Source organism: Cyrtonyx montezumae, unplaced genomic scaffold, assembly GCF_038088225.1.
Source record: "Cyrtonyx montezumae isolate F1298 unplaced genomic scaffold, pur_monq_1.0 scaffold_8, whole genome shotgun sequence".
Taxonomy (NCBI): Eukaryota; Metazoa; Chordata; class Aves; order Galliformes; family Odontophoridae; genus Cyrtonyx; species Cyrtonyx montezumae.
In genome coordinates, this window is record NW_027072089.1 from 56,393,727 (window position 1) to 56,418,667 (window position 24,941).

Consider the following 24,941-nt stretch of genomic DNA (forward strand, 5'->3'; position numbering starts at 1 on the left):
GGCTTTGTTTTTTCTTTATTTTGGTAACTTCTGGTTTTGCCTCCTTTCCTGAGAACTGCTATTGCTTTGTCTTCCCCATTCATATTCTTTTTTCTTTCTTTTTTCGCTGCATGGAGACTCTCTGCTGTACAAGTGTAAGTATTTTTTTAGCTCTGCTGTTTCTGGCCTACCTGTTTGCATTTTTGTGCTCCATTTGCCTCTGTACTGCTGTGTTAGTCTCCTGGGAGACTCTAGTGCCATCCATCTGCACTTAGAGAAATAGACAGCAGTTCAGGAATGAGATTTGATTTTACAGAAAGATTCAGCTAGCACAATGTCTGAGTTTAAAGCATCCCTTGTCTTTAAGACCAAACCAAAGCAGAGTGCTGGTGAGATCTAAACACCACTGTTACTTCTAAGAAGCAAAATTTGTTGCTTGGGTTTTATATTCAGGCATCACGCAGTTTGATGGAAAAATGGCTCATAAATGAGCTTGAAGTGAGAGTTTTCTTGATGTAGCAAGTTCCAGGTGGAAGAGATGTCATGGGTTATCTCTAAGTTTGGCCAGTTCTGTTTTCTTTGTCTGGTTGAATCACTGTGAGTTTTTGAATGCTCTTCTCAGCTGCTGTCACCCTTAATGCATTCTGAGAGCTGAAATTCCATGTGTAGTTTTCCAGGAAGGAGGGATGAAGAGAGACAGGTTGGGGAACTGAATATCAAGAGGGAGGGAGAAATTGTTCATAAATTTGTTTTAATTTTTTTTTTAAAGAAAATGATGGGAGGGTTATGGAGCATTCCTGTCTCTAGAAGGATTGAACATAAATGATCTGGAGGATGAGGGGAGAAAAATGCACATGAACACATTCCTGAGCACTGAGAGTAATTTCCATTATTTGTATAGTTAAAATAAAAAAATGTAGAGGGTCTAAACCTATGTTGCTAAAGGCATGTTGTTTTCTAGCACTGGAAACAAAGCTTCGAGCATTTAGGATGTGATTTTAGTTTTAATTCCCAAGATACTGGTGTTCCTCTGCGTTTGGTAACAGAGCACTCAGATATTTTTGTGAGAAAGGAAGTCGGAAGAGGATATCTAGAGAATTGATCCACCTAAAGAGAGAAGTTGGAACTAAAATAAATACAGCTTGGACTCATGAGACTGCCTAGCTCTAACCTGGCTTTTATTTGAGCTTATGGTGGAGGCTTGCAGGCCCGTGTGTATGTCTGAGGTGTGCTTTCGTGGAGCCAATGAGTGCATGGAGGCTTCCACAAGGTCTTCCAAGAAACAGAAAATACACAGTTTATCTTTTTAGCTGTTCTGTCAGGCAGCCTACAGCCTGCTTACAGGAAAGCAAATGGCACAAGGAAGAAGAGATGGTCTTCTCTTACAGAAAGTCACTAGAAGGAGAGAATGAAGTTGAGGACAGGAGGCTGATACCACAGCTGCCTCCCTGCAAAAGCCATCATTGAAATGAGAGGCAGTAAAGCTGAATTTTGTCTGTGGGGCTGAAGGTGGTGTGAAGGCACAAGATATGCATCTGCCAAACCCAAGCTGTTTCCTTCAGTGATGGGAAAGCAGAGATCCTACCCTGGGAGTTCAGCTATCTCCTATGGTAGTGATACGTGCTGTGCTGCTGTGGCATCCTGCTCAGCAACTGAAATATTAAGCTGAGATTAAGTCCGATATTTTGTAGAAAGAGCACAATGGCCTATTTAAATTAATACTTTGACCCATTTTGCTCTGTGTGCAGTCTAGAAAGATCCCTTGGCAAGAAGCCTTTCATCTGTGCACTTCCTAAACAGGCTGGAAAACAGAAGGTTTGCCAGTAAAAGTGTATGTAGAGCTGTTATTCATTCTGTTAAAGCCAATGGGAGGCATCTCTATTCCTCTGCCTTTATCCCCAACAATCAAGCTGATAGTGGATCATACCAAGCTGGTAGGAAGTTCCAGCACTGATTCAGAGACTGAGGTATGATCCATCAGCACAAGCTCTGCAGGATCATCCGGGGGCATTTTCTTATCTAGGAAGGAAGATTAAATCATCCATGAAGACGATCAGAGGGCTGGAGCACCTCCCCTAAGAACACAGGCTGAGGGACCCAAGCTTCAACCTGGAGAACAGAAGGCTGCAATGAGAACTCATTGTAACCTTCTGGTATTTTAAAAGAGGATTATAAAAAGGAGGGGAATAAACTTTTTACTTGGGTAGATAGCAATAGGACAAGGGGAAATGGTTTTAAGCTCAAGAAGGGAAGATTTAGGGAGAAGCTCTTCACAGAGAGCATAGTGAGTTGCTGAAACATGCTGCCCAGATAGGTTGTGGATGCTCCATCCCTGGAGGAGTTCAAGACCAGGTTGGATGGAGCCCTAGACAACCAGGTCTAATACCAGATCTGGAGATCTTGTCCCTGCCTGTGGCAGGGGGTTGGAACCTGATGATCCTTGGGCTCCCTTCCAACCCAAGCTATTCTGTGATTCTAGGATTCTGTGATTCTTTGATCCTATTCCTGACTGTCAGGAGTATCCTGGAGTGTTTGAGTCACTGCACAGGAGCCTCAAAACTTGCCATGTGCTTTTTGTGTTGATGCCCTGGGCCAGTGCAGGGCTCTCAGCTTGTTTGTGTTCATCTGAGAGCGCTCTGGCCACTGCCAGTGCAGTTACAGAGCTACCAGAAGCTTCCCATTAGCCTTGTTCCCTGTCTTCTTTTCTGACCATCTTGACCAGCTTATGAATTGCTGCATTATGCTGATGGATTTTCCAGTTGCACCACCAGAAAAAGTGGCAAGTAGGCCAAAGCACATGCAAATATGCATTAATGTGAGAAATAGGCTGCAGCTGGAAAGACAGCTCATAGTGACTGTTAATTGCTGTCCCCTGAATGCTGAGGTACTTCAACTCATCACTGCATGAGGTGCAAATGCCTTTGGCTATTCCAGGTTTGGATGAGAGCAACTCATGAGCTTTTCTTGGTCTAGAGAGGCAGCTGCTGAGGTGTGTCCTTCAGAGGCCATCCAACTGCCTAGCCCTTGGATAACACACTACAATTTTGGCTCAAAAAGTTCTGCACCTCTTCAGGCACTTACTGCAGGATCATGGGATAAACCTTGCTTTTGGTTTATTGGAGGCTCTCAGAGTAGTACCTAGCCCTTTGATGCAGTAGCACTTCGCCTTCTTGTTAATACCATGGTAAGTCTGCTCAGATGGCAACCTATTTCCTGCCTGATCATTAAATGGTTTTAATTGTTATGCTTGTCAGACATAGACATGGAAACCTTTTCCAGCTGAAGGTGTCTTTTTTTTCCCAGTGATGTTTGTGGTAGTAAAAGCACAGCTCTGTTGCCCAGACAGTGCTATCACTGCTCTGTAGTCTAGTGGCCCTTTTCTGACCTTAAGACCAGTAATACCTTTCCTGTTTCTAAAAATTTGTCATAAACCTGAGTATGTGAGTAGTGACTTAATAATCTGCCTAACCAGGTGGGAATATAAATTTAGCGCATGCAAGTGTAGGCACGGGACTTTCCTTAAAGAAAAATAAACACTTAAACAGTTCATGATACCTGAAGTTTTAAAGCCAGCTATTCCTTTTCTGGCTCTCATAAAATGGATCCAACTAAACTTGATTATCAATTCTGTTGATGATTTATGAGCCATAACAAAATCCAGCTTCCTGATAGCCTAGATGTGAAGCCGTTCAGTAGAACTAAAAAACAAGTGGAAGTGAACAGATGTCTCTAAAGCCAGCACTATGACTGACTGCCACAAAGAAAGTCCATCTTTTCAAGACATCATTTTAAATTAACTCCTTGAAAACATGCAGCTTAACTTTTCTTTCAAAACTCTTACAATGTTGAGCTATATTAAGAGGCTCAAAATTGATGACACACACTTTCCTGTGGCAAGAAAAATGTCTTGCCTTGCAGACCTTTGGAAGAATTCATGCAAGAAAATAAGGGCAGCTTTCTTCCAAAAATAAGAAAAACAGGTCTGTAGTCTGAGCATCTGTGTTCTGAAGGCAACACATTCCTTTGTTTTTGGTAATGTGAAGCTGAGAAGAGTAACACCATGTAATTTTCAGTAAATACCTTGAATATACACCAAGGTAACTCTAATACCTTAGTACATCAAAAGCCCAGGGAAGTCGCGTTGTTAGTGGAGATACTTCTAATGGTATTTCTGGCATTTTGAAGAAGAGCTATGTGTTCCAACTGCATTTTACTGGGGAAGTTTGGTGAGCTGTGTGATGGTATCTAGAGGCATAGGCACTTCAATTTTCATCGTTCTCAGTAGCGTGTCACTAACTGACAAAGCGTATTTCACATTGAAAATAAAAGCCAGAACAAGTACAAGAACCATCCCTAGAACCATGCAATAGAGGACACAGTGATTACTGTGATTAAGTTATGTGTGCCTTGTGATCCTGAATGCAAAGGTGAGGTATTAATAATTACCTTTTTTTGCAATTGAGGATCAATGAATTAATCCTTGAACAATTCAAATAATCATCCTGTTTATAATCTAAGAATTTAATGTGAAGAATAACAGCCACCCTGGTTCACTTGCAAAGTCACCTCAATATAATACCAATTTAGAAAACGTTACGGATCTTTGAGAAGGGGAAGAAAAAAGCCCATTTTCTTCCTGCTATTAAACCCAATCAGATCTTGAGGACAGATTTGCTGTGTAGAAAGGAAAAACTGCTTATTGTCATTTCTTCTGTCCACTGAAGTTCTTTGCTTTTATTTTATATTGATAGATGACTCCTAAATCAAAAAGAAAAAGTATTCACAGCAGAATGCTTCGGCCGGTGTCCAGAGCTTTTGGTAAGTGAGAATTTCATAACCCATTTTTACTTCTTTGCTTGCTGAGATTCTTCTATGTAGTTCTTTATTCAAAAGCACAGAAGACCGTCCCTCCCTCTGGATTGCATTTGAGGCCCACGTTGTTTGCTTTGTTCTGGGAATCTTCTAGTGTGTTTGGTAGTAAATGTCTGCACATAATGCTCTGTCTGCTCACAAACATGCTGTGGCTGAGTACGTTCTGCATACGCATTTATAACTGTTACCCACAAAAGAGAGGAATGGCATTGTCTTTTTATTTTTTAATAGCATGTTAAGTCTAATTAGAAAGTTTTGATTTCTCTTAGAAATGGAATTTGATCTAGATAAAGCACTGGAAGAAGTACCTATCCATATAGAAGACCCACCATTTCCTTCCAGCAGGCCAGACAAGCGAACTTCTGGATTCATTTCAGAGTTGCCATCAGAAGAAGGGAGAAAACTTGAACACTTCACAAAGTTAAGGCCCAAAAGGAATAAAAAACAGCAGCCCAGCCAAGCAGCAGTAAGTCTGTGTTGAAGTGTTGCTGATGATGTTGTCTCTTGATTGCTTTTTGCCACAAGTCAGGACTTGCAAAGAAATGAGGATGAATGTTAAGGTTTTAAAGGCTATAACCAACTTCTTGATTTTTCTTCTGGTATTCATGAATTTAAGCATACAATCCCTATTAAAAGCTTCTTGTCTTGTTTGAAACAACATAAACGCAGGACAGGTTTTATCCTTTCCTTATTTGCTTTTGTTTTTTAGTAGAAGCATTTTCTGATAGCATGTGCAGTTTTTGCTGGGAACACACAAAATGCTGTGAGATTTTTCAGTGATGTTGCAAGGATCTGTTAAGCCTTAAACCTTTTTTGTGCCTGCTTTAGGACTTGGTAACTTGACATGAATTCCTGTTTCTATTGGCTCTCAGAGGTGCTACCCTGTGACACCCTAACTAAAGATAATGGTTGGGGCAGCATATCTGCATAGTAACAGATCTGCAGGCTGGAGCCTGCCTTAGAGAAGCAAAGCAGAGCACTGTCTATAACAGGCATTGGTGTGAACACAAGTATACATGTGTGGGGTTCCCACAGTTCCATTTCCTTGGCATACCACATCAGTGAAGGTTTATTATCTGATGGTATATCCTCAGGGAATGTAAGGACAGATCTGAGGGAGTTACAGAGCTATCTCATAGCAACAGAGCAGAGCTGAGGTGATAAAATAACCCTTATCAAAGGGCTGCTGTTGTTTCTCTGAATTATGTTGCCTAGTAATGAATATCTGTGGTCTCCTCTCTGCCTTCAAAGTGTCAGAGGAGAGGATCCTTGAAAATCTCCTAAATGCTGGGAAAGATCTTGTCAGGCCACTTTTTTGCACCACTTGGAAGTGGTGAAACATTCAAGCAGCTGGGGATATCCAAGCTGACTTTCCATTTCCTCATGTTTTACAGGGAAAGATAGAGGTTGCAGGAGGACAGGCTGGCTGGTCTTGACATTGTAGGGAAAACACATCTGTGTTTACTTCTTCCGATTCCAGCTCCACAGAATGCACATGTTTTCTCAATTGCTAAACTTGCTTCTCATCTGAACTCACTCAGTGTATCCTGTGCCACCAGCATAGGGATGGGGAAGGAGGAGGAGGGTCTTGGGAGGGCAAGTGCTCTGCTGGTAGGCTGAGGACCAGAACATAGAACCTCTTGCTTAGCAGAAACAAAACCTCACTTCTTTGTAACAAGGACGTGCTACTTTCCGTGACAATGCCATGTTCTCAGAATGCTCCTCTGCATTGAATTAGTTATGAAATAGGAATCTAATTAGTTGCAGAAATTGGAAGGAACTTTTTAAACTTAAAATCATTTGCCTCTGCCTTTTTTATGGACCATTTAATTCCTTACTAGTTCTGACCTTAATAACAAGTCTAAACAAAAATTCAAGTCTTCAGATGTTTGCTTCATGCTTCCAGAAAATGAAACAGCCACATTTTCAAGGCTAGAATCACAAGTCATTGTTTGCAGAATTTTATTCGGTGATGTTTTTGCCACCTTGGTGCTACAGAAAGCAGTGTTTTGAGAAGCACTGTAGATGCAAAAGACGCAATCTCAGATCCACACTGACTGACATGGATCTGAGGTTTCCATCAGTTTTGTTTTTCACTTTACAAGTTGCAATTTTCTTAGCCAAAACTTTCTGGCTTTGTGTCCAGCCAGCACAAATGGTTGGGGGATTGTTTGTTTCTTGCTGCCCTTATTTCAATTCTTTTAATTTAGTGGATCATGGATGATTGTAAGCTGTACTTCTCTGGCTTTGCTGGAAAAGAGATCTGTTCTTTGTGAGATATCCTAGCCTGGAAGCCAAAAGGGAGTAAATATGAACATTTAATCTGGGGTGGGTGGGCAAAGGAAAGATTTTAAATTCTGTCAGGGCTTGTATTGAAATGAGTGTTTAGAGAGAGGGAGAACAATGGAGTAACAAATAATTGTTGAAAACAGTTTCTCCACGTGACCACTGCAAATGCACAGAGCAGGATTAATTTTTTTCTTAGCTGTTTATTTTGATTCTGCCTAAATGTGTGCTCTCAGAAGCCCAAAGCATTTGATTCCTGACCTCATGAAGTATGCAGCTCTATTACTTTGTGTTTGATGTAATGCATCAACTGGCCTTGGGTAAAGGGGGAATTTTGGTGGTGCTTCCTTTGCACTGAGGTTTGGTTGACAATGCACAACTTTAATAACATCTCAATTCTTAGTAATTGTCATATAAACAAAATAACCTACGTGTTTTTATGCTAAAGAGAGATTTTCTTCTGTCAGGTATCTGCTGGAGTGCCTCCAGATGGCGAACAGAACGGCCTCATGGGAAGAGTAGATGAAGGTGTGGATGAATTTTTCACAAAGAAAGTCACAAAAATGGATTCAAAGTAAGTTCACTTCATGTGGTTTGTTGTAGCTTTTAATTAATTATTAATATATATATATATGCTGGTAGCTTAGAAATTATCAATTCTACTCAAAGTTGTGTTTGAATTCTGTCCCCATTATCCAGGCAAAGTCAGAAAATGCCTTAGTTGTCTAAGGTACTGTGAATTCAATTACCCTCCCTTAAGAATTAGTACTTTGAAATGAATTGCTCCTGCATACCATTTGATGTGGACTGTTGACTAGTGGCTGTTCCTAATTTAGCTGACTCAATGTTACCTGTCAGTGAAGCCCATTAGAACTAAACCAAAGCAGTGTATTGGTTGAGGCTCTTCCCTCCAGTGCCAATAGTAAACATGCAGGTGGTGTGTCTATTTAGTCAGAAATGATCAGGCACAAACAGGATTGTGTTACATGTCAGTAGATTATATACAGTTTTAGAAATATATGTTAAAAATCTTTTTAAGCAGCTTGAATATTCCAGATTTAGGCAATAAATTTGTCTGAAATACGTATTTCCTTTAGCTTTGTAAAGGGGGAGGGGGTGGGGGGAAATAGCTTATATAATTCCTTTTAGCTGGTTATATTTTTATGGAACTGTGTGTCTGGAAGTTTATGCACTAATGCATGTTTGCATTTATACACACACAAAAATACTTAAATAACTAAATGAGAAAGATAAGACAAACTGGCAAGTGGGAATGACCTCTTCTGTACTGTCTGTGTTATCCATTAGGGGAAATAGTAGTTGTTAACTGGTAGATACTGTGCCAGGAAAAGCAAACATTTTAAAATAAGCGTGTTATAAAAATGTGTAGTGACATGTGAAGCCGTGTGTGATATTCTGTGTGTACTGGCAAAATCATGGTAGCTTTGAACAGTGGGTTAACCAGGTTAAGTTCAGAGTAGTGGCAGACTTACAGCATCCTCCTGTGTTTCTCCCACTAGCCGCTCATTTCAGGTGTCTCTGTGATGTCTCACTCTCCTTGTGTGCACATCCCCAGCCATGTGTTTGGCTCAGAGATCTCATGAGCTGCCTCCATTTGCTACATCAGTGGGTCTTGCCACTTAGAGTGCTAGTATGCAGAAATACTGTGCACTCAGCTATCCTTTAAGCATGAATACTCTGCCTGTAAAATGTCTGTGAGAATCTTACCAACAGCTGATGTTCTTGTTTTGACTGTGTCTTTTTTTATGTTTTCTTGTGTGTTTTTTTTAATTAAGTTTTGTTGGGTTTTGTTTCTGAGGATGAGCGTCTGCATTATGAAGGTGTTGTCTCCGTGTTCCTTTCTAAGTGAAGGCAGCTGCACCAATTAGTTCTTTGTTTCCCCTCAAACCACTGCACCTTGTGTGCTCAGATCAATTATCCTCCTTATAACAACAGGTAGATCAAAACTAGAGGTGACATTCTCTGGAAACAAAACAGTGTAAAATTGTATGCGCATAAACAGATCAGGCAGAGCTCTGCTAAAGCAGCACCTCACTGGTGTTGGAAACAGATAGGCACACAGTGCAGATGAAATGGCTGCTGCTTTTCGTTGTTCCATGCACAGGGCCAATCCAGGAATTCTCAAGACAGTATTACTCGTGTTAATTGCTCAGGTTTTATTGTAGACAGAGCCTCGGGCAACGTATAGATCATGTAAAAGGTTGGCTCTGCCCAGGAGAAGTAATTTTGTACTAGTGAGATAGGGGAAGGGAGGGAAGAAGAGATTAAAATGTCCACGTCTTTTATTAGGAGACCGTCGACTAAAAGTTCAGAGAGCAGTGAGCCCAGTGAAGCAGGTGATGAGAAGAAGAAAAGGGACTCAAGGAAGAGTGGCTTCCTTAACTTAATCAAATCAAGAGGCTCCAAATCTGAGCGACCTCAGACTGTGGTGGTGGCTGAGGAGCCCTCCTCACCCAAGGTTGCTCCAAAAAGTCAAGTGGTGGACACAAGTAAGAAGGAGCTAAAACCTGCAGAGCAAAATGGTGGTGCAGAACGATCTGAGGAGTTGAAGACACCAGACTCACTGGAGGACATGCAGCCAGATGATGCTGCAAAGCCTGAAAGAGGTGACAGCAAAGGAAGCCCACAAGGAGGCCGGAGGTACGGCGTACAGGTGATGGGCAGCGGACTTCTTGCAGAAATGAAAGCCAAGCAAGAGAAGAGAGCAGCCTCTGCTCAGAAGGTGAAGGCAATTTGATTTCTCTTGTGTTGTAAAAAATGAACAAAAAATAGGTGTCTTCAGTGGAGGGGATGCGGGGAACGCAGTTTGTCATATCATCCATGCTTTCTACCAGGGATTGCAGTTTTCTGCAAAAGAATTGCTCTGTGTTGCAATGGTTGAACATGAATGCCCTGGCTAAAGACCAGGCTGTACATATAGAAGACATGCCCTTAAGCTGGCACTTTTTCCCCTCATGATGGGGAGGCAGCATCAGCTATTGCACTTGATCTCAGGCCAACATGTGAGCAGAAGAGGACATGTAATTGTTTGCATGTATTACAGAGTAAACCCTCCCCATTATCTTCATGGGGATATCCTCATGTTACTCCAGAGCTTTTTGTGCCAGGCTATTTTATCTGATTACCATTTCTCACTGTACTTCCCTACTGTCAGTCCCTGCTTCTTCCCAGCTGTGGTTGGCATGTTCTAAAATTACTGAAGCATCAGTAATTTATATGCCTCAATTATTCTTCAGCATGTAAGGCACTCATGTGCTATGCACTCCCTACCACTACTCCCCACCGTTACCCTGCCACAACTTGGAAGACGTTACTTTATGGCAAAGCTCACATGTAAGCTTTGCCCTCTATTTCATCCTTTTTAAATGCTGCACAATTGTTTTGCTGTGTGAGTAAGGCATTCAGTTGTCATTTTTGCCTTTCTCCTCACTCTTACAGCACTTGCTGTGATGACTGAAGTACTGCTGCAAACCCTCTGGTCTTGGAATAATCAAATTCAAGTTAAACCAGAGGTCTATGGCTCATTAAAGTGACCCTAAACATAAAAATGATGTCTTAAGGAAATGAAGCACCTTGCTAACTGGTGCCGAATAGTGCTCATGAACAGTATAATTGATTTCTAAGACACCAAATTTCAGTTAAAATCCTGTATGATTGTAAATAAAAGCATTACAATCAACAAAAACAAAACAGATTTACTGTAGCTGATATATATTTTAATAGTTGCACAGTGTGTGTGCTTGGTGCTCTTCAATTTCTTAACATCTGTCATCTGAATTTGGTCACATCTGGGATGATTTGTTTGAGATGGTCTATGAGTGTGTGTCTACTTCCATTGATTAGCTTTTCTACCATTAATTGAAAACCTGAACTTCATCTCCCAAAAAGGAAAGTTATTACCTTTTCCCAGTACTACTACATTTTTCATGGTGGTTTTTTTTCTCACTTTGGATAAAAATTGCCCCTTTTAAGTTTGACATTGTTTCTCTACTCTCTTTTTGTTGCTGATGTATGAATATAAAGAAGAAAAACTTTTAAGAAAATAATTGATTTGGAATATTTTTTAGAGAAGAGGTTATTGATCTTATTTTTGTTGTGTTTTTTAAAAGCTGATGCTTTTTTTTTTAATAATGACAAGAAAGCTGTATCTTGCACACAGCAGGACACTGGCTTGCTTCTTAATGTTGTCCAGACCATGCCAAATGGAACTACAGTTCAAAAGAATTTTTTGCATGCTTCATCCTAGACTGCAGTAGCAAATGGTTCAGCTTTGCACTTTTATTCATGACATTCGTGAAGCCAAAAAACAAAGTATTTTGATGGTTGAGCTACAGAAGAACATTTCCCATTGCTTTTTAATTACTTAGGAGGGATATGGAACCAACATCCCCAGTATCTTCAAATTTATCGGAATTCTAACTTGATAGAAAATTATATTTTCCTTTAAGGTGCAGATGGCTGCTTATATTCTGAGCTATTTTACATGAAAACAAAGCCAGAAGGTATTTACTATTTTATTCGTACCCTCCTGCAGCCTTGTTACAGATACAAGTGATGAGCAGGTGCATAGTAGATGGAAAGATGGTAAATGCTTTTTTGTTTTCTTTTGCTTAGAATACAATGTGAGAATTGCTAGCTCAATGTATGCAATTAGAATTCCTGCTATGCATACCTAACAAGGTCTTTTAGCTCCATCTAGTGTTTACAGACTGAATTTTTAAATAACTCAAGCAGAACCTAAGAGCAGACCAAGTCTCACATGGAACCTCTTTATGTACCTATCATCAAGTATTTCCCAACCCTAAGACGTTCATTTTAAAAGTAGAGCCTGGTCGTTATTTATCTACATCTGTCTGCATTTACCTGAAATGATGGACAGCTTCTCAGAGTAAATTTTAGCAGCAGGTGTTTAATATAGTGTCAGGACTGCAAGCAGTTTGCAATGTGTGTACAGAAGCTAGCCAAACACACTGACATCCTAACTGCACTCTAAGTACCACAGTAAATGCCAACACTGCTTTTGGAACATGGCAATATTTCTCTAGCAGTTCCATAACTGGAGGGAGGAAGGAGTTCATACTGTCCTAAAACACTCTTAAAAGTAAGCCAGTAGCTAAATGCTATGCATGTATCTTCAGCATCTATGTAGGAAAGTATGTATTTTTATAAAAGTTCACAAGAAGAATTTTTTTGTTATAATTATTTTTTATTCAGTGAAGGAAGTGTTGGTAATTTAGTTCTCAAAGGGTATTCTCTTTTTCTTTTAAACCTGAAGGTGTAATTTTTAATATCTGGAGCTGCCTTTGGAGAAAAGACTTCATAAGTTTCAACTCCATTAGGTGACCACTCAGTTTTAACTCCTGTACTTTAACTCCTGTGCATTAGCAGACCTTTCCCATAGGAGGCAGGGTGTAACTGCAGCTTTGCTACACACATGTATGCATACCTGATCTACTCAGCTGTTTAGTTCCCACCTTGGATTTCCAGGGCATGAAAGGGAAACAAGGAAGTGCATCCATTGAATGATATTAACACTACTTTCTCTGCCTTATAGTTTCTGAATAAACACTTTGTTGGTCCTAAAGGAAGCATAGAGTTATACTGATCAGAGGTCTGTCGTTAACATGAGAGCTTTTCTCTCTCTTGCAGAAACTTGGGAATGACACACCTTCCAAGGAGCCTTCTGATACAGCGTTGAGCTCAGAACGAGTGGATGGAAGTGGTACAGGTACAGTCTGGGGCTAGTCCTGCTTAAAAAATCTGACAGTGCCTAAATACCTGCATCTCGGTGCAAGAGGAAAACCTGATTGCTGGGCACACAGGCTGGCCTGAAATCTAAATCCAAAAGTGGGGCAGCTTGGCTGAGCACTTCAGAAATCATTTATGAGTATTTCTACCTTTCTAAAGCTGGTTTTAAAAGGCAGCTTTTGCACAGCATGTTAAAGCAAACTATGAATCACTGACCTTAGGTCAGCCTGCTTGTCTTTCAAGTACTGTTCATACTGTGTGTGTCTCCTGATACTGTCAAACAAATTAGAGGAGCCAGAATCGCATACACTTGGGATATTAGCATAGCTGTGGGTGTCTGACCCCAGTTTTTCTCTGGCCCATCTCTCTGTATATGGCACATTTCACCTCACTTCATTGGACTGTACGTGCCCCTTCCTTCTGTCTTCCAGCTGTCAGTTCTTTCTTTGTCACTCTTGCTTGAGAGCTCCCTGAGGCTGCTCTTCTCTGTTGCAGCTACAGTTTGTCTTTGTTTTGTGTTAATTTATTTTAACTTACTGGCTTCTAATAATATTAGCAGGCCTGAGGTTAGGAAGGCAAGAAAGTAAATTAATGGAAAAATTGCTGGCTGTTGCTACAGAAAAGCTATAGATAGATCCAGAAGGAAAATAAGGTGTGTTTTTTTTTTTCTTCCTCTTTGCTTCACACTTGGATATTGTCTGCTCTTTTGTATGCATGCAGACACAGGTGGAAAAAGAGTCTTGCTGTTTTGCTCGCAGCACAGAGGTTTATTGCACATATACAGGCACAATCTCTCCCTGTCACGTGCTCACACAAATATGTATGCAAGCACACAGCTCCTCTGGTTAGCCAGAGTTTGACTCCAGCTGGGCTGAAAAACAGCTTTGTAGGCTGGAAAAATTTATTGGACATTGACTTGCAACGAACTATATCCAACACTCCTCTCCCATTGCCTTTGAAATGGCTGTGCTCAGCACTCCTGTAAATAAGCAGGATTTCTGAATGGGAATAGCAGGTAGGTAGGTCAAGTCTGAGCAGACTGTGGTTTTGCCACGTACCAAGGCAACCAGTCTGCATTTCAGTTAGTCTGTCATTTTGTTCCTGAGAATAAAGCTGTGATGATTGTTGAATGTCCCAAGCTAGCAGGCAAGTTCCAGGATTATCGACATACCTGCTACGTACAAGCTTTCATCCTCCTCTAAGTAGAAAAGTAGGGCAAGCATTTTGCTTGCTTGCAACTTAATGTCCAGCGGGCTTTCTACCAACTGGCACAGCTAAATAGAACTGATTTATTCCTTGGAAATGAATCTAGTTTTGTGCATAAATACTTTGATCTTTGTTTGGGATAATATGTTGATAAACTTGTTAATCTGTAGAAACTGTAGTCCATACGCAGCATTGTTAAATTAATCAAAGTATTAACTAAAGGTTCTTTGATCTCCTCTGAGTTTCAAAATGTCTTTAGAGCTTGCTAAAAGCAACAAATAACAAGATGTAGCCTGCTGACCACACGTTCCAGATTTATTTTCTGGGCCAGGATTTCTCTGTTGATCTTGGACAGCCAACCTTTTGTCTGCAGAGGCACAAATCAGCCAAAGGCTGCCATTTCTACTGATGCATTGCTGCTTCCTCAGCAGGTAGGCCATGCCATCTGCTCCCTGAATGATAAAGGGAGAATGAGGTCCAGCCAGCCATCGACCCAAATGCGTTAAAAGGACTGGAGATGTCATCACCTAGGAGGCAATTGAGTTATGTTGGCACACGTGAGAATTGATGGGTTTAGGTGCTCTTCTTGTGGTCATTTTAAACTAAATGCTAGGAGTCACCTTACCAATGCTGCACAGCTCTTTGTGTGTATGTGTGAACTAGTGAGGGTGTTTTCTGTATAAGTGTACATGTACACTCAGCCTTCCACGTTGCATGTAACTGTAATCTATGTGCCTGTTTATTTTAGTGCCTAAACTCCCACAGACCCTTCCAGAGAGTCGGTTTGCCTCCAATAAGGGTGACTCTATCTCAGCATCATCTGAGAAAAATGCAAAAGCTGAACCAAAGGCAGAAGCTGCAGCAAAGGCAAGAAGCTCTTCCAATACACCAACCAGCCCCAAACCCCCGCTGCAGTCAGCGAAGCCCAGCCTGGCAGGACGGCCCACGGTTCCGCAGAAACCACGCTCTGCCTCTCGAACTGGTGAGCAGCTGCTGGATACTCCTGAGTTGGGGTTTGTGTGGGCCGTGAAGGAGGAGACACCCAGGACCACATTCTGAACAGAAGCGGAATGCAGAGGGATTCTTCATCTTGACTTGTTTCCTCCTTTTCCATCTCCCTCTGCCCTAATTCAAATGCAATAATTTAAAATGGTAGAGCCCCGTGACGGTAAAATTTGAGGAGAAGCAATGGAAACACTGACAGAGCCATTCTGACTTAGCCTGCTTTTGTAGGAGAGATCAGAGATCTGCTTCAGAATGAGAAGCTGCTGTAATTGCGCTGGCAATACTATTTTCTCTGAGCACCTGACACTAAATACTGAAGCCCTTGGGTTTTTTTTGTCTCTTAGCTCCCTGAGCAAAAGCCTGTTACTCTTAATAGTTAGTCCAAACAACTGTTTCTCACTCTCTTTTCCCTCGTTTTGCCTGTGAATCTTTCCTTATTTTTTATTGGAATTAATTGTAGCTGTGATTTTACAGCTCTGCTAGACTGCCAGCTGAATGGCTGTCCCAACCTCCCACCCAGATATTACCTCAATATTTCCAGTATCATAAGCAGATCTCCTATACACTTCTCTGGGCAGTCTGTTCTAGTGTTTCATCACCCTCACAGTAAATAACTTCTTCCTGATACCTAGTCTAAATTTACCCCATCCCCGTTTAAAACCATTTCACACTCATCTTGTCAATATCTGCCCTTATAAGAAGTCCCTCCCTAGCTTTCCTGTAGGTGTCTTCAGGTGCTGGAAGGCCACTGTAAGGTCTCCTCAGAGCCTTCTGTTCTCCAGGCTAAAAAGTCCCAGCTCTCTCAGCCTGTCCTCATAGGGAAGATATTTGATAAAGTGAGTTCCTTTTCTTTTCTGTCAGTGCTGCTCTGTTGGAGACGTATGCTAGTGTTCGGGAAGCAAAAGTACAAGCAGTTTAAATAACCCATTATAGCTGTACTTGCCCACCATCCAAATGAAAGCTGTCTGGTTTAAGGCTGAAAAGGTGTTCTTGTGAGGACTGTGGTAATGGTAGTCAATTTGCTATATGTAGTGTGCATCCAACCTTTTAGAAAAATAAAATATCCATGTGGTTTAAAGTACGGATTTGAATTTAAATTCCAGATAATCTAAGTGTCTAGCAGTCAAAGTGTTTTGCTTTTTTTTCTGTTTAGAAAACCTTTATAGATACCATCATGCCACATACTGGCCTTTTATTTGTGGAAGTGTAGAGCTCTGTAGATGATTTATGAATTCTTTTCCACTGATTCACTTTTATGCCTTATAACAGTGAAACAGGACATCTAGCTTGATCAGTTCCTTATGTCTTAGAACTGTCAAAACATGAATTGAACAAATATTTCCAAAAATCCATCCAAAATTATTTTCAGCTGTTTTTTTACAAATTGCATACGTATGTCTTGCATGAAGTTCAGTTTTCTATTTGTGCTACTGTAGTAACAGCCGTTAAAAGTGCTGAAATTGATATCTCTGGCTCTTAAGATTCTTTCACCTGGATTGATTGCCATCATATGTTTTCTTAACGTAATGTAAATACCCAATTCCTTCCTTTTCTGATACAGATTCTAGCTGTTTCTTCTTTTTTATGTTGTTGAACTTTGGTCCCATCGTGGAGATGCCCCTTCTTTGAGCTACAACGCAAATATAACCTCTCACCTTTTGTTCACGATTCTCCACAGAGGATGCACCAGAGTCTCCCTCTGGCCCCAGCTCCCCAAAAGTTGCCCTGCTCCCACCTGTGCTGAAGAAAGTTCCTTCTGATAAAGAAAAGGATGGTCAGAGCAGCCCCACAGTCAGATCATTTTCTCAAGAAGGTAGGAGTGTTGGTATAACTGTTGGTCCAGCATGCCTTTCACCTACTAGGTATCTATGTGGCATTTGTTCCCTGACCTCTTTCCTCTTGGAATGGAAGAGAATTATTCATTTGGAGGAAAAAAGAGGAAAGGAGAGTGTGCCTGGTCATGTCTTCACATCACTTCTCCACCCATGGTTGGTGCTTTACATTTTCTTTGTTTCATCAAACCAAGTGGAAGATGAAATTCTTGTTATTAATGATGTAGCTGAACAGTTAAGGGATGTTTGTGTTATGTATGTGATGTTTTAATTTGGTCTGATTCAAGGTGTGGATTGATGCTGGTCACACATAACAATGTGAAATGCAGCTCTGTTGGTCAGCAGAGTTCAAGGGGAGCAGCCCTGACTGTTCTTGCAGCTGGCCTTTTGCTCTGTGTCTGTTAATGCACGTGACTGCTCACCTCACACCTGGGCGCTGTGTTGTGGTGTGTCAGGGCAATGCTTGGTACTTTTAATCCGCAGCAATAGACTGCTGGCATCTCTTTGCTGCCTTTCACATGTGCTCTGGGTTTCTGCTTTTGCTGGTGCATTCCCTAGCCCTGCAGTTGGCTCTCAGAAGAGCTGAGGCTTCTTCCTAAAGCATAGGACATAGAGCAATAGTCACAGAAATATTGTTCAGCATGGTGTCAGCTGGCACAAAGGCAACGTTGCAGTCTGAGGGTGAGACCTCCATCCTTTGGACTTTCCTCAAGAAAGATAGTGAGTCACATTTCCATCTCAAGGCGATTTCCATCACATCCAGACTGGAAGAATCACATAAGCTGTGGGACAAAAGGATGCACATTCTGCCAGCACTTTTCTGCAGGATGGGATGGGGCAGATGAGGCAGATGAGTCAGTGCAGATACATCACACTGGGTTGTGAAAAAGCACCAGCTGTGCAGCCCACAGAGTCCACTGTTACCCGCTGATGGGAAGAATCTGCTTTTATTCCTGCCTTTAGTCCCATCAGAACCTGCACTGAGACAGGTGAACTGAGCCACAGCTTCGGGACCAGGCTTACTTATCTGGTGCCATCATGCTGAGAATGGTTGCAATCAAAAGCTCTTGCCACACTTGACTCTTTCAGTTGCTGTCTGATAAACGTATGTCCTAGAGCCCTTGCTGCTACATATCCAGAGATAACCAGTGTAATGGGGCTATGTGGCAGACATGTTTCACATGAGCTGGTCTCACCATTCCTGTGCTCTCTCTTCTAAGTCTCCTTGTCATGAGAGGAGACACTGGAGAAGCAGGAAATACGGGATTGTAACTACAATCCTTTTGAATTACAGCAACCTCTAGCACAGCAGATATTCGACAAGTTTCTGTAGTTTGTGGTTGTAACATACGGAGAAGGAGTCACTTTATTTTTAAAACTCATTGGCTCAGTGTACAAATCCTTACAGAAAAGAAGTTGGATGCTGCCTTCCTCTCTCTTCACTCACTTATGCCTTGCCTACACAGAAGACTCATCCAAGCTGAGAACGGTGTTCTAATTGCTGCTGCATTGTAAGAATGTTATTAATAACAGCTTGGAGTGGCTAATATTGCATTTCTGGATCCTTACATAGCTGCTATGCTTTGCATAGAGGTGTTTGGAAGAGAATAAGTTATGTCTCTTTTGGCTTCTGTGTTTTGTCAAGTTTTTTTTCCTCTTTATTACTGTTCTGCTTTCTCTTTCAGTTGTTCCTCCTTCCTTGCATTCTGCTTCCTTTCAGACTAGCATGCTCAATTTATTTCTGCAACTGGTAAATCACTGCAAATCTGCCTAGGTACATAAACAAAACCAAAGCTACTGCAAAAGAAAGCTGCAAGTTACTTAATTATAAAATTGCTTTATGTTAATGAGTTTAACTGTACTGCATGGGGCAATCTCCAAATGCACTTCTTTACACAGACTGTCTGTAAGGTCAGGCTGCAGTTACCAACATCCACAAATCTCCAGACTGGATGCACGCGAGCATCTGGCGTATTGATTGCTGCTCTTTGAATGGTTGATTAGAAGGACAAAAATTGAAATTATTTATGCTACTTAATGCTTTCTGTGTATGGGCTTCCATATGCTGTGGGGTATAAACGGATCCGTTTCCCTGCTAGAGCAAACAGGAGATGGTCAGAAAAGAGCTGCAGACCGTGACTGTGCCATGCCACCTGGTGGAGGGGGAGATGCTTCAGGGCAGTGCTCTGCCAGTGCAGAAGAGGAAGGCAGTGTGCTTGGGCCCAGGAAGGCTCAGCCAGCTCTTGGTTAGCAGTTTCCAATTTCATTTTTCATCCGGATGGTGCTCGACAGCTGGCACTAACAATCACTAGGATGCTGCCTTAGCAAAGAAGTCTTGAAAGGGTGCTGCTCTATCAGTGAAAGGTGAGAAGGGTGGAAGTCCCATGGGATGCTCACCATCTTTCTGCACCGCCAGGCAGCCTGATCTAGTGGGTGGCAACCCTGCCCACAGCAGGGGCCTGGAACTGGGTTGATGTTAAGGTCATTTCCAGCCAACCCGAGCCAGTCTGTGATCCTATGGTGTGTGCGCTAAGTTAAATCAAAACACATTTCATCCTGAATATTGTTAGTGCCAGTTTCAGTACCGTCTCACAACCATTTGAGAACAGGGAAAGTCAGCTTACTTTGATACAGCGTGTTGTTCTCAGCTGACATAAACAAAAGTAAAAACCACAAGAAGCCAAACCTAACAGTGTGCTGCAGATCTTGAAAAGCAGCTTGGACTTACAGCAAACTTATTCAGCCAGCTATAGAAATGATTGGTTGAACAATGTGTTTTTAAACCTGTTCCCAAATGGTTTGTGTTTCCATGCTTCTCTGTTCCTCATTACTAGCTTGTTTAAACAGTGATTCAAAATAACTTTTTTCTGCAGCGTTTTAGTGAGGTATTCAAGTATCTTACACAATTGCATTTACTCACAGTTCTTCTATCAATAAGACACTATGTATTCCTTTTGTGTATTTCCCATCATTTGTTCTATCCTGTAGAGGAAAAAGAAAGAACCATCCCATCTGCCCCTTGCTGTCCTCAGCCTAGATTTTCTGATCTCATTGTTGTATCAAACTTAGCCCAATCAAATTGGGAACTTCTTTTCAGCATCACGAACAAATTATTCTAGTTAATTCTAAGGTAGCTCTTCAATAAAATCAGTTTCAAAAGCTGAGGTGCTGCCACAGGTCTGTGCAAGTCACCTCAGCGTGTTTTCATGAGGGCTCTACCTGAGCTCCACTCTAGTGCCATCAGCCTGCTTGCAGTATATGGACTGAAGCACCCAGTGTATTTTTCGGGCATTTTGGGGACAAACTCCCCATCTTGCTTTACCAGGCCATAAATGCAACCAGCTGCTGCAGCATGTGTTCTGGGTTTTATTTGAAGAGCGAATGGAAGCTCAAACAGCAGCCATGTAATTACTCGCAGGTATAATTAGCAAGAATGATTCAGAGCCACTTTATTCCTTTGAAAAGCAGTTGTGTTTGGGAAGGTGGAAATACCTAACTTGTTATTTTATTTTATATGTTATTTTAGTATTTTTAATAGAATTTGGGTATCTTAAAACTGTCAAATTAAATAGCTCTTAAAAAAAAGCACATCAAAATCCTTTTCTCTCCCACTTTGCAAAGCAGGGATAAGGAAGTATTGATTGTGTAAATGCTGGCTCTTATTTCATCCCATGTTTTGGCTAGCACATGTGAGGAAAAAGGTATTTTGGAGTTGGGAGGACTGCTTGGGTCAGAAATGTGCCATGTATGCAAGATGTGGGTCCCATAGGGTGAGTGCTGGATGTGTCCCTTCTGCTCTCACCGTGGCAGAATGGAGAACTGGATGGGGACTGTGCCAAATAAAGCCAGACAGAGCTTTCTGGCACACCTGGGTGGCCCCACGGCCTAATCCAGGGGGCAAGGTGCAGTAAAGATACTTTAGAGGTTCACCATCTGTGTAAATGTTCATTTTGACTGGAAGCATGAGGTTTCTGTAGACATCAACCTTTGCATAACCTCGCTCCCATTGCTGCGCATAATAAAACTATTGTTTCCATAGAAATTTTAGACCACTTACCCTCCATCAGAGGTCTTAACAATGTTTTAAAACCTTTTTTTCCATTTCCTTTCAAAGTTTATAGGTTTAGGGGAAAACGCTGGCCTTCCTCAGATTTATTGTGCTGGGCAAACAGAAAAAGCTGCTTGCTTTTAGACAAACAGAAGTGGGGCTGTCCTGCTTTCTCCCCTGCTGAGACGCACAGCTGTACTCCCAGCTGCAGGTCAGGCTCAGCGTCTTCGGGGAGAGGGGCTGGGCTGTGCACTGCTGCTCTGAGGAGGGTCCTGCCAAGGCGCCCACGCAGTCAGGAGGGCATAGTCTATAACCCAGGTCCTCTGTTTTCTCGTGATGCAATGTGATGAGGAGGAAGCCTTCGGGGCCTGTGTCAGACCCAGGTGTACTGTTTCACATTTCAGGTTTGTCTGTCCATCAGCCAGTACTGGGATAGAGTTTGCTTCATTTTTTCCCTTGTCTGCCTGTCTCTCACCTTCTTTGGGGCTGAAGACTTTGTGGATCTGTGCTACTCCCATCAGTTCAAGTAAATACCGTGGGAGTGGGAGCAGGTGCCCTATGCAGGAATGACTTTTTTTCCCTCCCCACCTCTCTGCAGTCATTACTAAGACCCATTTCTGTGTTTTGTACAGCTGCCAAAAGAAGCCCTGGGCACCAGTCCCACGAGTTCCAGGAGCTGAAGCAGAGGTCCTTGAGTAAAGACGGCCATCAGGGAAGCAAGTCCAGTGACTCTGGCGAAGAGGCAGATAAAGATTTTATTTTTGTTTAGCGATCAGTCCAAGTGCTTTGTAGTCAGAGAGCTTTTACAACAGTCAGGGTACAGCAATCAGCAGCCCTTCCAGCCGGCTGCTCTGTCTCCACAGGTACATCCCCACACAGAAAAGCTCATCTTCCAAACACGATTCCCAGTACAATCAGTTGGCGTTGATTTGGTCCTTAATTTCTGTTCTGTTCCGTTCAGACATTCCTTCCCATGCCTTTGCTGAAGCCAGCAATCCTTTCGTGTATTCTACTTGAATTTCCTCTGAAGCAGCTACAAAGGATGCCCTGCATTGGGCGTTTGGAAAGCAGAGCAAATTAACTGGACACTGTCTTATGCTAGTACACTGTACAGCAGGTAACGTGTTGTACTGCTGAATGTAAATGTGTCAGATCTGCACGTGACTTACCTATAAATATATTCTTGCGGTATGCAATTGCACATTGTAATTATATTAAGAGCACACTAATAAAATAATTTGTATAGATTATATATATTAAATGCTTGGGTATGGTTTTTACATTCTCCCATAGGGAGCTTCTCTCTTCCTGTTCTTGTACTGTACATAAAGTTCCAGCGCTTACATTTGTGTACCGTCAAAAAGCACAACGGAGAAGGTTTGGAATGACGTATAATCTTGTTATGCTTCCACGTTCATATATTAATGTATATAGTTGGTTGGAATGAGGGCAATGGAAATTTTATTGATATTGGTGTTTTCTAGAGGCCTTCTTCGGTTCTGTCTGCATATTAGCTTCCTTTCAATGTGTGATTCCAATGGTAGTTGGACATCTGTAAAAACATTTCTGCTTTTGGGGAAGGGGCGCAGATTTCACAGGTATCCACTTACATTGCAGGTTGAAGGGATTTTATTCATATGTATATTTGTAACAATAAAAATGATTTTACAAGTGAAACCGAGCTCCTTGTTTTTGTAACACTGGTTTTGGTCTGACAGCTTCTTGCTGAATGATAGCGTGCTGTCAGATAGTCCAAGCACGCAGCTGAAACAAAGTCCACCTCCTCTTCTGCTTGTGGTGAAAAGTCTGTTCCTGTGGCCTGGCTCCACATAGCACCACCCAGAAATCAGGCTGAGAGTGTTGTCCAGATGCTTCTTTTGTTCCAGAGCTTTGCTCAAAAGTAAGGCAGGAGGCTGTGGGAAAATAGGTCCTAAAGTCTGGGTTCTCATACCACACTTACAGGTACGTAGGTGTAAGTACTCTGGAAAGGTTGCCTGATTTGCTGGCTTTGTGAATTTAAGAAAACATACTGAACAGCAAGGTTTATGGTATTAATACAAGTGCTCTCACTTCCAGCTTCTGAGTACTTGTGCCGTTGGAGCTCGCTGTCCTGCTCACCAGCCATCCAGACCTCTTGCCCCATGCTGGGGGCAGAGCCCTGCCAGCCCCCAGCTTGCCCACCCACTGGAAGACAGGGCCTGGAAGAAGCCTGGCAACAGAGCCAGCACTGAGATCTGCATCCCCTCCGTCTCATCTTGGGTAAAGGGCATGAAGAAGCTCTCTCAGGTGAGGCTGCCCCGGTCTCTCCTGCTCCTCAGTGTGGTTTTCGTGCCTTGCCATTGAATATAGCCAGTGCCATATGCAACTGGGGAGGGACTGTGGCTGTGTGAACTCAAACAGCCCTACACCGTACCATTAGGACTGCTTCCCACTCCCTGCTAAAGCAGTCTGAAGTCTGGATGATGGCTCTTGAGTGTTTTGAAGTGTTCCCTGATGAGCAGTAACAACAGTAAATATCTGCCTCTTAGCGTGAAAACAGCAATCACATTACATTCCTCCCCTCTCCAGCAGCAGCTGAGCCAGCCTGAGATGATCAGGGATCAGCACGGCCCATCCACCATAATGACAGTGGCACAGGCTGCACAGGGAGGTGGTGGACTCACTGTCCCCAAAGGTGTTCAAGGGACGTGTGGATGTGGCACTGCGGGACACGGTCAGTGAGCACGATGGGGGTGGGCTGACAGTTGGACTGTTCTTAGAGGTCTTTTCCAGCCTTAATGAATCTGTTCTGGGAGGCTTTTCCTTTGGGAGATCTCTTCTTAGGTTCTCTTTCTTGAGCTCAGGGACCTCGAGGAGTCGCATGGGGAGGGCTGACTCACAACCCTCCCTTCTGCCCTTCTGGCAGTGAGAAGCAGTGGCTGCCCCTCCCTTACCAACCATTCTCCACAGTGAGAAGTGGACAGAGTGTTGATGCCTGTCAACCTGAGGGGCTACACAGAGAAATACGGGGGGGGGGGGGGGGGGGACGGGACAGAAAAAGCATCAGTGGGATGGGAATACCCATGGCAGCACCCAGCATGACACGTCAACATGGGAGGTAGCGCCAGTGCTGGAAGATGGGGTTTGGGATCTGCCCTAACAAGCAGCTCATACCCAGCTGAGGATGTGGCCCAGAGAGATGAACGTCTGCTTCTTTTCCGCATCAGACAGCTTTATCTTTGCATTGATTTCCATGCAAACAAAGGGCAGATTCACTGACTCTGTTATTTCATCTTTTTCTCCCATTCAGCCGGTCTTTCATCTGCTTCTCCATGTTCCCCCTCACTGTGGTGCTCACAAACCCCTTGCTGGGCAGTGGGTCTCCATGCCCACCCAGCTCACCCCACAGCTCCTTGGCACCATCCCTTCCCAGTTCCCAGAATTTGCTTATAGCTGAAATGTTGGGATCGGTGTTTCCACTTTTCAGGAGCCTTGTGAATCATGAAGGAAATGAGTTTAGTGGGAAATAGCATTGGTACTGTTTTAAACCTGTTTCATACAGCCAGGTTCCCACGGAAAACAAAAAGGGACATTTCTTATTCTTTGATGTGTAATTGTCGTAATCTGAAAATAAACCAATAAAAGAAACATCTGAATTAATGGTCTGCCATTGCTAAGGCTTAATGGAAAACATCATCCTGCCAAGTGTCATTAGATTAAAGCCATTTCTGAACCTAAAAAAAAAGTAATAATGGAATAGTGATGCATTTTTTGAAATATCTAACTTTAAGACTCCATAATGCTATGAACAAAAAGAATTCAATCGTCTTCTTTTTGTTTTCTTCAAATTTTCAGCTTTCAAGGGTGTGAGATCTCCTACCTTATATATTCCTGCACAGGGCTGTAGCTCATCAGGGGCATTCTCCCTTTCTTAAAATACCACCTTCCTTTAATCTCTGTTTATC

At 42.3% G+C, this 24,941-nt stretch overlaps 1 protein-coding gene across 3 annotated transcripts in view; it reads left to right on the top strand.

Moving 5' to 3' along the window:
* CARMIL1 (capping protein regulator and myosin 1 linker 1) overlaps positions 1-22,660 on the top strand; it is a 175,518-nt gene extending 152,858 nt beyond the window's left edge. For 2 of the 3 annotated variants that reach the window (XM_065753096.1, XM_065753097.1), the window contains 8 exons: positions 4,731-4,797; positions 5,121-5,317; positions 7,605-7,711; positions 9,448-9,880; positions 12,808-12,886; positions 14,861-15,094; positions 16,796-16,930; positions 21,630-22,660. In XM_065753096.1, coding sequence (XP_065609168.1) covers positions 4,731-4,797; positions 5,121-5,317; positions 7,605-7,711; positions 9,448-9,880; positions 12,808-12,886; positions 14,861-15,094; positions 16,796-16,930; positions 21,630-21,766 — 1,389 coding nt within the window. In that variant the 3' untranslated portion in view covers positions 21,767-22,660. Of the gene's footprint in view, positions 1-4,730; positions 4,798-5,120; positions 5,318-7,604; positions 7,712-9,447; positions 9,881-12,807; positions 12,887-14,860; positions 15,095-16,795; positions 16,931-19,048; positions 19,196-21,629 lie in introns of all 3 variants that reach the window. The other variant, XM_065753098.1, reaches the window with a different exon arrangement.
* The last annotated feature ends 2,281 nt before the right edge of the window (positions 22,661-24,941 follow it).